The sequence below is a fragment of the Schistocerca serialis genome, chromosome 1, assembly GCF_023864345.2.
Source record: "Schistocerca serialis cubense isolate TAMUIC-IGC-003099 chromosome 1, iqSchSeri2.2, whole genome shotgun sequence".
In the NCBI taxonomy this organism is placed as follows: Eukaryota; Metazoa; Arthropoda; class Insecta; order Orthoptera; family Acrididae; genus Schistocerca; species Schistocerca serialis.
Genome location: NC_064638.1, coordinates 426,398,391 through 426,412,155, shown reverse-complemented (window position 1 = coordinate 426,412,155; position 13,765 = coordinate 426,398,391). Strand labels below are relative to the sequence as shown.

At 40.8% G+C, this 13,765-nt stretch overlaps 1 protein-coding gene across 1 annotated transcript in view; it reads right to left on the bottom strand.

Annotated features, from left to right (window-relative positions):
- LOC126472295 (probable RNA-binding protein 19) overlaps nucleotides 1-13,765 on the bottom strand; it is a 109,588-nt gene that overhangs the window by 90,546 nt on the left and 5,277 nt on the right. Inside the window, exon 2 of the mRNA XM_050099926.1 lies at nucleotides 6,004-6,208. Within this exon, the coding sequence (XP_049955883.1) occupies nucleotides 6,004-6,208 (205 nt within the window). The remainder of the gene's footprint in view (nucleotides 1-6,003; nucleotides 6,209-13,765) is intronic.

Genomic DNA, 13,765 nt, shown 5'->3' with positions numbered 1-13,765 from the left:
AGAAGACATGGTTACAGGTTAGTGTAACTTCATACATGTACATGCCATCAGTGAATATTTAAATGATTAGAGTTGCAATTCTTTATGATGTGTAGAATGATCACGAAAGTGCATTAGTGTTTAGTGTTGTTACCGGGCCTGGCAGGGTATATAAGAGGCATGAACAGTGTCAGATATTGAGTGATTACTGCGAAGGAGACAGAAATGGCACAAACTCATGCAAGACAGCACTTTCGGTACCTAACTGAACTGTAAAGGTCCTTCGTTATGGGTCTCTCTTTGGCAGGCTGGTTGAATCTTGCAATATCCAGATTTGTGGGGCATTTGGAACTGACAACAGTCCATGGGAAGATGTGGGCAGGCATAAATGCCATCAAGGTTCTGGTCCACAAAGTCTAACCACACAATGGAACCATACTGTGCACCAAGCATGTTGTAATCCGTTCACATCTGTCTCTGCCATCAGAGAAAAAGAAATGGACTTCCTCCAATATATTGAGTCATCCTGCACCATTGGTCAGAGACTGTCAGCAGTCAGACTAGGAAATTACTATTTCATATGTACCCCTTAACATTACTGAGACACATGAACTGTTGTTGAATGGGATCACATGGTTCTGCACTACTCTAGATGACCATCATCTGTGAGTAAAGTGGCAGTGTGGGAAGAGGTCCCATTCTCCCAATGTTTTGGAGAGGCATATTAGTGTTACTTCTGCCTTCATGGTGTGGGGAGCCACTGGGTATGATTTCAGGTCTTGATTGGTAGCGAATGAAGGAACTCTGGCAGCACAACAATATGCCATGGACATCCTGCATACTCCTGAGTTACCACTCATATGACAGTATAACAATGTCATTTTTCAGCAGGACAATGTTCATCCACAAGGTGCGCATCTCTCTATGAAATGTCTGCATGATGATGCGGTACTCCTGTGGCCAACAAGATCCCCAGATTTATCCACAATAGAAAACACGTGAGACCAGCTTAGATGTCAACTCCATTGCAGTGCCAGTGTCTAGGATATAAATGACCAAGTACAACAGTTATGTGCTAGCTTGCGTCAAGAGAGGATACAAGGGCTTTATGACATCTTTTCCAACCAAATTAATCCATGCATCAAGCCCAGAAGGTGTCTAACAAGTGTCGTACTGGTAAGAGGGCTTTTATTGCTAAGTTCTCAGTAAATTTGACTTGATAATGCAATTACTGATGTAACATCACATACCTGCTCAAGACATGTGGTTTCATTTCATTTCCTCTTGCCCTCCTGCATGACATTTGTTGTCAGACAATTATTTGTCTGCAGACATACTTCCAAGGGCAAGATGGATGTGTGTGTGTGTGTGTGTGTGTGTGTGTGTGTGTGTGTGTGTGTGTAAGGAATCTTTGGAAAAGTACCAATACATTTCATGCATATAAATCAAATAAATTGTAAATTTATCCAAACCATTATAAACATTGAACTTGCAGCTGTGGTTAAAATTGCAGATGGTTCGTATTAAAAAGAACATGTTTTACGAAGCATTATGAAGTGAGTGGTAGCAGTATTAGTGTAGATTCCTCAATAAATTGCCCCAATGAAATTCAAAAGGGTGAATACTTTTAGCTCATACGTAAACAATAGTTGTGCATTAGAAACGGAATTGTAGTTGTTGTTGTTGTTGTTGTTGTTGCGGTCTTCAGTCCTGAGACTGGTTTGATGCAGCTCTCCATGCTACTCTATCCTGTGCAAGCTTCTTCATCTCCCAGTACCTACTGCAACCTACATCCTTCTGAATCTGCTTAGTGTATTCATCTCTTGGTCTCCCTCTACGATTTTTACCCTCCACGCTGCCCTCCAATACTAAATTGGTGATCCCTTGATGCCTTAGAACATGTCCTACCAACCGATCCCTTCTTCTGGTCAAGTTGTGCCACAAACTTCTCTTCTCCCCAATCCTATTCAATATTTCCTCATTAGTTATGTGATCTACCCATCTAATCTTCAGCATTCTTCTGTAGCACCACATTTCGAAAGCTTCTATTCTCTTCTTGTCCAAACTATTTATCGTCCATGTTTCACTTCCATACATGGCTATACTCCATACAAATACTTTCAGAAATGACTTCCTGACACTTAAATCTATACTCGATGTTAACAAATTTCTCTTCTTCAGAAACGCTTTCCTTGCCATTGTCAGTCTACATTTTATATCCTCTCTGCTTCGACCATCATCAGTTATTTTGCTCCCCAAATAGCAAAACTCCTTTACTTGTCTCATCCTCGTTTTGCTTTTGTTGATGTTCATCTTATATCCTCCTTTCAAGACACTATCCATTCCGTTCAACTGCTCTTCTGAGTCCTTTGCTGTCTCTGACAGAATTACGATGTCATCAGCGAACCTCAAAGTTTTTATTTCTTCTCCATGGATTTTAATACCTACTCCGAATTTTTCTTTTGTTTCCTTCACTGCTTGTTCAATATACAGATTGAATAACATCAGGGAGAGACTACAACCCTGTCTCACTCCCTTCCCAACCACTGCTTCTCTTTCATGCCCCTCGACTCATAACTGCCATCCGGTTCTGTACACATTGTAAATAGCCTTTCGCACCTTCAGAATTTGAAAGAGAGTATTCCAGTCAACATTGTCAAAAGCTTTCTCTAAGTCTACTAATGCTAGAAACGTAGGTTTGCCCTTCCTTAATCTAGCTTCTAAGATAAGTCGTAGGGTCAGTATTGCCTCACGTGTTCCAACATTTCTACGGAATCCAAACTGATCTTCCCCGAGGTCGGCTTCTACTAGTTTTTCCATTCGTCTGTAAAGAATTCGCGTTAGTATTTTCAGCTGTGACTTATTACACTGATAGTTCGGTAATTTTCACATCTGTCAACACCTGGTTTCTTTGGGATTGGAATTATTATATTCTTCTTGAAGTCTGAGGGTATTTAGCCTGTCTCATACATCTTGCTCACCAGATGGTAGAGTTTTGTCAGGACTAGCTCTCCCAAGGCCGTCACCCTTCACTATCTGAATAATTTCTTTTATTTGATCGTACATTTCTTAAATTTCTTCGTTATATGCAGAGCTAGTTGGCATATAAACTTGTACTACTGTAGTAGGTGTGGGTTTCGTATCTATCTTGGCCACAATAATGGGTTCACTATGCTGTTTGTAGTAGCTTACCCGCATTCCTATTTTCCTATTCATTATTGAACCTACTCCTGCATTACCCCTATTTGATTTTGTGTTTATAACCCTGTAGTCACCTGACAAGAAGTCTTTTTCCTCCTGCCACCGAACTTCACTAATTCCCACTATATCTAACTTTAACCTACCCATTTCCCTTTTTAAATTTTCTAACCTACTTGCCCGATTAAGGGATCTGACATTCCACGCTCGGATCCATAGAACACCAGTTTTCTTTCTCCTGATAACGACATCCTCTTGAGTAGTCCCCGCCCGGAGATCCGAATGGGGGTCTATTTTACCTCCGGAATTTTTTACCCAAGAGGACGCCATCATAGCTGCATGCCCTCGGGAAAAATTAAGGCCGTAGTTTCCCCCTTGCTTTCAGCCGTTCACAGTACCAGTACAGCAAGGCCGTTTTGGTTATTGTTACAAGGCCAGATCAGTCAATCATCCAGACCGTTGCCCCTGCAACTACTGAAAAGACTGCTGCCCCTCTTCAGGAACCACACGTTTGTCTGGCCTCTCAACAGATACCCCTTCGTTGTGGTTGCTATCTGTATCGCTGAGGCACGCAAGCCTCCCCACCAACGGCAAGGTCCATGGTTCATGGGGGGAGGAGAAACAGAATTATTTATAGTATTTGTCCTATTAACATGACATACAGCAGATTTAATTTTTTGGTCTTCATGTACAACAGATACATCATATGGAAATTCCAGTTGATGTGTCAAGTCATTTATGTGGAGGGGAGTATCAGTCAGAAACTATTAGTTCCCTCCACAATCAGAAGAACAGAACCATTTGTGATTTTCCTGACAAATTGCCAAGTTGCTGTTTTGTGTAAATAGTTAAATTATTTTTTCTCTTCGTGAGGTGACTAATATTTTTGACTTGTCAGATAAATGTACAGAATGTAACAAAAAGATAAGGAGAAAATATTTTGTGGGTATGGGAACAGAAAAACTTTATTTTCATGTTAGAACCCATTTCCATAATCAGGAATAGAACACACTACCAGACCACATGAAACTCTTCCTAACACGACATTTTCAAAATGCTATTTCCATTATGTCTGGTTAACTTGTAGTACTTAGACCCACAGCCAGTGCTGTGTGTTCCATTTAGTAAAAGCCAGTGCTGTGTGTTCCATTTAGTAAAAGCCAGTGCTGTGCGTTCCATTTAGTGAAAGTAATGTTAACATGCAACGCTTAAGGATTGTCTTGCCCATTAAACAAATGTAGTGTTCACATGCAACCAACTACAACATCTTATTTAAACCATTTAATTGTGTACATCATGGACATGGTTTCCTGCTTAGTACAAAGAAAGTGTGAGCAAATGTGAAGCTGGCAGGTGCCCGTTTGTAACAGGAATTAGCAAATGGTAACGGCTGTGCCACTCAGTGTTATGAAGAGAAATCACCTGAATGAAGGTGTCCAGAAAGGAAGATACATGATGCAACTCACCATCATCATATTGAGCATAGGGTGTGTAAGGTCTGCTACTTGTGACAGAGAGGCCTAGAAGGATGAGACTAACTGGATGAGACAATTCTTCATGCAGCTGACAACCCTACTGACAATTTAAGACAAGCAGCTGAAAGAAGAAATGTTGACCAGATGATTCTCTGGTGACTGCTACATGATAACTTGAAGTAGCCATGTCATTTACAGTGTCTATGAATAGTTTATTCAATGTGTCAGCTCTTATTATAGTGCGATGGTGCTATTCATGGGTGCGGAATCTATTCTATGCTATCACATAGTAAATTTTCATAACTGGCAACAGGACTAATGTGAATCTTCATGCAACTGTTGCAATGCATCTGCAAAGATTTTTTGTGAATGTCTGGACCAACATTGTTGTCGACTGTGCTTCATGCCAGGCACAACAGGCAAATTTACAATGCTTCCTTAGAGAATATGCTGTCTAATCCATTAGCTGTGTATTTATTAGTATGAGAAACATGTATTCATGCATAATGGAGCTCCTCCATATTTCAATATTATACTCATTTACCTACTACATTACACATCCCATGACAGAGGGATTGCAAGGGCTGGACTAAGTCCCTGGCCTACATATTCTCTGTAACTAAACCCACTAAAACATTTAGCAGCAGGGGCATCGGTAGATAGTGTGTCGAACCCTCACGTAGTGGAGGTCTGTGAAAACAGGGACATATCAGTGCATCCAGGATGCAATGTGACTAAGTTGACGGATGTATCAATTGTGTGGGGGTGCATTTTGAACATTTCACACAAGAAATTGTTTTATGTGGCACGTTAGTAAATTGTATTCTTGTGTGTTCCCCATGAATAAAGTACTACAAAGAGTTGCAGATAATATCAACTAAAATGGACATAAAATGTTTCTGGTATATTAGTGTGCACCACAGATTTTACAACATACATCCGGAAAGTGAGGCTTAATTTATGGTTCTCATAGTTTGTACTCCCAACACAATAAAAATTTAGTGCTGAAAATAAGAACTTATTCATCAACTCAATTTCCTTTCACCTTGTTTCTAACTTTCCATTCTTGTTGCCATTATATTAATGTACTCTTCCCACTAGTTTTAATTAAACAATTTTGTAATTTTTCCCCCACTGAATGCTGTGAGATACCAGTCTTCACAATCTTTAGGACAAAAAGGGATAATCAATTTTCTGTAGTTCCAATCTATCTACAAAGTTAAAGTGTAAATACAGAATACACCAGTGCATATAACTGTGACAAAATAACCATACAGATAGAATAAAAAAATTTGTTTGTCTTCCATCTTAATATTTGTTAATAATTTCAACTTTTGAACTAATACCATACCTAAGCCAGCACAGATCTCCACTTTTATCCTTGAAGCATTGATACAAGTATTATTGAAATATTCTAATGCTCTCAGAGCTTCCTCTTCTGTTTTATAGCCAATAAACCCAAAACGGCGAAATTTTCCATCTTTTGTATATTTCAGTTGCACATCAGTAATTACACCCTTTTCACTAAATATTTTCCTTATCTTCTCTTCTGTGACCTGAAAACAAATCATTTTTCATTAATGAGTGACAAAAATGTGCATCCTGATTCTATTTCATTACAGTCTTAGATTCAAAGTTAAAACCAAAGTTTCAAAAACTTTGAATCTTGTATGTTTGTCTCTTGGAGAATGGCTGCAGACATATCAGTTTGCTTGGAAAAGATTTCTGTTGCATGCTACAATAATCTCTGATTTTATAGTGTTAGGCAAATTCCATTACTGTAAAAAATTAAAACAGTATTTTAGAATCCTATATAATTTGGGTATGCAGGAACTGAAGAAAGTTTAGAAAGAATAATTCATAAATAATGTTAATAAACAATTGTGACTGACAGCATTCCGGTCGTAGAGCAGAGATGAGCTAAGCAGTAGTAGTACTTAAACCCTTATTCAGTAGTTTTCTTATGTGCTTCCCATTATAACTGAATGGTAGCTATTATTCATCTGTTTTCAGTTGTTTTATTTATTTTAATATACGAGTTAGCATATTTTGCAATCATTAGTGTAGAGCGAGATAATTTTATAGAGGAGATTTTACTGCTACTTTTTATTTTTCTTGGTTATATTTTGTATGTCTCACTATTATAGCAGGGCCACATATAGGTAACTTAATCTCTTGTTGTGCCCTGTTTGTTCTTCCTTAAACAGTCTCCAACTACTTTAGTTAGTAAATTTTTTTGTGGTTTTATATGCCTTTTATGTAGCAGGAAATGGATATGGACTGTGCTTCCTGTGTGTAGACACAAGCTTAACGGGCCACTGTCCAGAAACATCTGTAAGCTCTGATGGCCATGGTTGACAGGCTTCAGGCTGCTGTTCTCACTTAGCAGCTACCCTGGGACACCAATGGCAAAAGCTACGATACCTCTAGTGCCATTGGAATCCCCTGGAAATCTCGATGTCACTAAATGTTCTAATGTATAACATTATCATCCTCACTTGAGGGTTGGTCGATTTGCGGGAGGGGAGCAAACAGCGAGGTCAGCGGTCCAGTCATATCAGGAAGGGATAGGGAAGGAAGTCAATCGTTCCTTTTAAAAGGAACCATCCTGGCATTTGCCTGATGCAACTTAGGGAAATCATAGAAAACCTACTTCAGGACAGCCAGATGTGGGTTTGAATCGTCATCCTCCCAAACGTGGGTCCCGTGCACTAATGACTGTGCCACGTCACTCGGTGACTTGAGGGTGAGTGGCAGACAGTGATGGGTTTGTTTATCGCTGGGTAGAGGAAATACGTAGAAACTGGCGTCACAGTTCAGGAGGTCTCGTTTAAAACATGGAGAAGGCTCAGGTAGTGACTGCCAAATACACAAAGTGCAACAAGTTGCAAATGACGGCTCATGTGGTCATGAATAAGGCAATCCCCAGTTCTGATAGCTAGTTGGCAGGACTGGTGATGGCAGTTATCACTGTTCATGCAAGTGCAGCTCACTATTTGCAAAATCAAACTAATAATTGATCACAATGCTCTGATTTGAAGCTGAGCGGCAGGTCCAAACTAGAAGCACAGATAAGAAGAGCTTTTTGGATTACAGAGTACATGTGGTATGCATTCTTTCAAGATTAGAGAAACCCCTTGTGAGTGTCAATGATGAGCTGCCTCTCGAAATCAAAAATAGTACAGCCACTTTACTCTCAGAAAAGAATTTTGAGCTTGCATATCAGAAAGAGAAAAATGTTGAAGTGCTGTTAGTAAAGTGCTGAAGCATTACTAATTCTGTGACTTTAACCATGGATATTCATACGTGAATCGGTAGACTGACTGCCACGGGTAATGTGTATAATGGGCAGGGGCATTACAAATGTAGCGTGTGGACAGCAAGTTGTACGTGAGGATCTTACAGGGATTGTGCCAGAGATAAGTCCCTGCAGTTGCACTATTCTCTGTGTCCTTGGTGGCTCAGTCAGATAGAGCATCTGCCAAGTAAGCAGGAGATCCCGGGTTTGAGTCCCAGTCGGGGCACACTTTTCAACTGTCCCTGTCGATATTTATCAACACCTGTAAGCAGCTAATGGTCTGGATTTCATTGTAATTTCATTCTTCGAGAGCTGCAAGATCACTAATGGTATCTGTTCTTTTGGACATATCAGTATCTCGACATTTAATTTGACTATACTAACAGCCTTTACATTTTCTTTTAGGTTTTGTGAGAGAACTTCTGGTAATATTCTGCTACAGTAATCATTGCAGGCTTCATGCATTACCCTACAGAGAGCCAAATGTGTTTCATTCAACATCTCTCTCCCATGCTTTGTTTTACATTTGAATCACGGGTTATTTAAGAGGGATGCTTTAATTCACTTTTTAATTATTTGGATCGTATTCATCTCTAATCTTCTTGGCAATCTATTGTTCAGTTTTTTGTCTTCTGTTTGTTTACTGATTCTTGTGCCATGATCATAAATGCTGCTCTTTGAGGGATAATTGCTGCTGCTCTCATTGAAAAACATAACCAATGGTCAGGTGTACTAACATGGTGCAATTCGAATCCCCAGATGTTTAAACAGATATTTACAGGAAGCTCCATTATTGATTTTAGTTATTATTCTAATGACCCTTTTCTATAGGCTGAAGACTGTGTCCACATTTTGTGTATCGAACTCTCAAAACTTATTCCACAGCTGGGGATGGAATGCACACAGGAATAGTTTGTCACTATGAGACATTGTCTATTACACACTAAAGAAAGGACTCTAAGGACATGGCATGCTGATGACATGTTCTTTGCTAGTGTAGTTATGTGTTTATTCCACTTCAGGTGAAAGTCAATATTAATTCTCAAAAATGTTGTGTTTACTTTGCAATCCATGAAATTTTCATCAGCATTCAACTTTACAGCTAATTCTTTTCCTTTATTATGCAGAAATTCATGCAATTTGTTTTCTCTATATTCGGTGTAAGTTTATTGCATGATTAATTGTTAAGTTTTCATTTGCTTTCTCTACTACAAGTTCTTGCATTCTATCTGTAATTACAATGTTGTTATCATCAGCAAAACAAATTTTTCTCCGCGCGTAACATTTTTATATTAATCCCAACATGGTGGCCTGACGAACTCTTATGTTAGTATAATTGGAGATCTACTCGCCAAACACACAATGCTGGGATTGCAGTTTGCAGAGATTGGAGTGAGGGGTAGTGTTCAGCAGGATGGGTAGAGGGAGAAGAGGGGTGGAAAGCAGATGGAAGGTTTGGGGAAGAGTGGCTGAAGGTCCAGAGGGAGGCAGCAGGTGTGCGGAACAGGAATGCTAGAGGGAGAGGTAGCAGAGATACAACACAAGAATTGTGACACATGGGTACCAGAGCTGGTACGTTTGTGTAGCACATGATGACGATGGCACAGTGAAGTGTACTGGGAGCAAAGGTATATGAGACTTTTGAATACAGGGTGTGGATCAGCTAGTTAGCAGAGATTGAAGCTAGGAGGATCATTAGAAAGAAGGATGTGTTGCAAGGATAACTCATATTTACGTAGTTCTCAACATAGAATCCAATCCCTGCTCAAATCCTTATGTCCATCTCAGACTCGCAGAATATTTCCTCCGAATCCATTTCCCTTTTCACCTCCCCCCTCCCCCCACATACACACCCAACTTCTTACTATATGATTGCCAAAATCCATAAACCCAATGATTCTGGGCACCCCATTGTATCTGGTTACTGTGCTCTCACTGAAAGAATCTTATTCTTGTCAACTATCACCTTAAACCAACTGCTGACTGCCTAGTTTCTCATATAAAAGACACAAACCACTTCCTCAACTGACTTGAGCAGCCCCACCCCATTACCACCTTGGCCCCTATTCGTCACTATTAACAACACTTACCTACATACCAACGTCTCCCATGCCCATGGCTTATCTACTATTCAACACTACCTCTCCCAATGTCCTAACTTCAAACACTTTATCTCATTCCTTACACATATAACGAATCAAATCCTCACAAGTAACTACTTTTCCTCTGAGGGGGATATATGTACACAAATCTGCAGTGCGGCCATGGGCATCCTCTTACGTCCATCTGTTTATGGACCATTTAGAGGAATCTTCCTAGCTCCCCAAAACCCCAAACCTCTTGTCTGATTCAGGCTCATTGACAATATCCTCATGGTCTGGACCAGCACACGCTATCCTTATTCCTCCACAACCTCAACACCTCTCCCATTCACTCAACTGATCCTACTCTATCCCAATGTAACACCTTTCTACACATTATCACTCAGACTTCTGTTGTTATCAAGCCCATTAGCCATCAACAGTACCTGCATTTTGGCAACTGTCATCCCTTCACACCAAAAACTCACTGTCATACAGTCTGGCCACCCATGGATGGCACATATACAGTGATGAGAATTCCCTTACTCAATATGCTGAACATCTCACAAAGGACTTCACAGACAGCACTATCCCCCAAACCTACTTTGGAAACAGATTTCCTGTGCCATATCCTCACACAGCCTAATCCTCCCACTACCCCACACCAAACTGCAAAGCAGCACTCCTGTACCAGCCATCATCCCAGACTAGAGTTACTTAACCACATCTTTCACCAGAACTTCGACTATCTATCATTGTCCTGGAAATGAGGGATATCCTACCTACAATTCTTAATACCCCTCTTAGTAGTATTCTGCTGCTCATCATACCTACTACCTGTCCAATTCACCCACCTAGCACATCCTATTCCACTTCTGACACAAGCTTATTCTATCCCGTCAGACGCTACGCACTTGTGAAAGCAACCATATCACATACCAGCTCTGACGCAACTTTGGGACAGCATTTTATGGGGAAAGACTACCAACCAGGTGTCCACTAGAATGAGTGACCACTGCCTAACACTGTGCCAGTAGAAGAATTGACAACCTAGTGGCAGAACACGCTGCCGAGAACAAAATACTCATGTTCAATGGCTGATTTACAACCTATACCATCTGGATCTCACTCTCATCCCCCCCCCCCCCCAACACCTACATAGATGGGAGTTATTCTTGCAACACATTCTTCATTTCCATAATCCTCCTGGCTTCAGTCTCCACTGCACCCACATCCTCTACTCAGCATTTTCTCCTTCCTCTAACTTATCATACCTTCCCAATCAACTCCTCCACATCATCATCAAGTGTTGCATGACCTCACCAAAAGCAGTGTCTGTATGCCACTTTTTTACCTGGTGCACCTGCTGCCTCCGTACAAGCCATCAGCCACCCTTCCACCCAAATTCTTTCTTTCTCTAACCACCCCAATCTACCTGCTGAATTACAGTCCTAGCATTATCTGTTTAGCCGCACAATAACACCAATGTGTGTGTGTGTGTGTGTGTGTGTGTGTGTGTGTGTGTGTGTGTGTGTTACCTCCTCACCTCAGTGGTTACACAGTGGTGACATTGCGTTACTGATAGTGTCATCTGTCGGAGCTGGTAGGGTGTAACACATTCTTTACTACTTCCAAGGAGTAAATGCATCCCAAGTATCAATAGTTTTTTATATATTCGATTTCTTGATTTTGGAAACAGTGAGGGAAGATAGTAAATAACAACAGCTTGGACGGAAGAACAAGAACTGCCATGAAAGCCAAGATGTTCAAAAGTTACCCCATCTAATCTACATCTACATTTATACACCGCAAGCCACCCAACGGTGTGTGGCGGAGGGTACTTTACGTGCCACTGTCATTACCTCCCTTTCCTGTTCCAGTCATGTATGGTTCGCGGGAAGAACGACTGCCGGAAAACCTCCGTGCCCGCGAATCTCTCCAATTTAACATTCGTGATCTCCTCGGGAGGTATAAGTAGGGGGAAGCAATATATTTGATACCTCATCCTGAAACGGAGCCTTTCGAAACCTGGACAGCAAGCTACACTGCGATGCAGAGTGCCTCTCTTGCAGAGTCTGCCACTTGAGTTTGCTAAACATATCCGTAACGCTATCGTGCTTACCAAATAACCCTGTGATGAAACATGCCGCTCTTCTTTGGATCTTCTCTATCTCCACCGTCAACCCGACCTGGTACGGATCCCACACTGATGAGCAATACTCAAGTATAGGTCGAACAAGTGTTTTGTAAGCCACCTCCTTTGTTGATGGACTACATTTTCTAAGGACTCTCCCAATGAATCTCACCCTGGCACCCGCCTTACCAACAATTAATTTTATATGATCATTCCACTTCAAATCGTTCCGCACGCATACTCCCAGATATTTTACAGAAGTAACTGCTACCAGTGTTTGTTCCACTATCATATAATCATACAATAAAGGATCCTCCTTTCTATGTATTCACAATACATTACATTTGTCTACGTTAAGGGTCAGTTGCCCCTCCCTGCACCAAGTGCCTATCCGCTGCAGATCTTCCAGCATTTCGCTGCAATTTTCTAATGCTGCAACTTCTCTGTATACTACAGTGTCATCCACGAAAAGCCGCATGGAACTTTTGACACTAATGAAATAACAATCTCTTTGTGTTATCTGTACATAGCGGACAACTTAATGTCTGAGAACAAGATGACAGTGCAAAGAAAAGAGGGTGAATTTACAGAACAAACTGCAATAAAGTGCCACTGGTGTTTGGATCCAGGTGAAACTTAAGACATAGTGGCTAAGTAGGTAAATGTTTGACCTAATGTAGCTAACATACCTCAGTACCATCTTCAAGTCACACGAGTGTGTGTGTGTGTGTGTGTGTGTGTGTGTGTGTGTTTTCATTGCCCCTGTCTACAACTCAATGTGGCATCTTTAAGATGAGTAGCAATCCATCCTTTTCCTTCTATTGTATATTTAAGTATGGTGCCCAGAGACAAATGTACTGTTCACTCCTTTCCACTGGAAGGGCAGTTCATTGTGAGTATGCCAACAAGTACACAGGTGTAGATCAAAGTAGATGAGATTTGTACAATGTTTTTATCTGGCAAGATTGCTGAAACTGTAATCATCCATCACATGTCTATGAAAGGGATTCCTTCAGATAAAGCAGCATGGTCAGCAAACAACACAGTACTGCATCCACTGAGTGACAACGTCATCAACGTGGCCAAGAACAAGCCCCAGGAAATAAACAACACAGCAGAAAAAAATTACCAAAACAGATACTGACAAACGAATGGGACAAAAACAGAACTAGCGAAACTGTGGATGAAGGTGTTACTGTTATTGATGCCTTTAAACATATTTACAAAACTTAAAAATAGGGGTAAAGTAAAGTTATATGGCATGGTTGGCTGTATGGCATGGGTAGTTTCAACCGCCTAATTGGAAAGGTTTTTCTTCCTTTCTGCACACTAGCATATTTACCTCGTGAAGTGTGAGAGATCTGTGGTGACTGTAACGGGTGTGCATATAGCGTGGTGTCACAGTTGTGTGTACGATGATGATAGAAGGAATAGAATGAAACCCAGAGTTAGTACATAGCCCACCCCTCGAGTAGCACCAAAGGGTTTATCGATGGACTTAATGTCCCATACCAACAGACTGATCATCATCATATTTACCTCGTGAAGTGTGAGAGATATGTGGTGACTGTGGTGGGCGTGTGTGTATAGCACGGTGTCA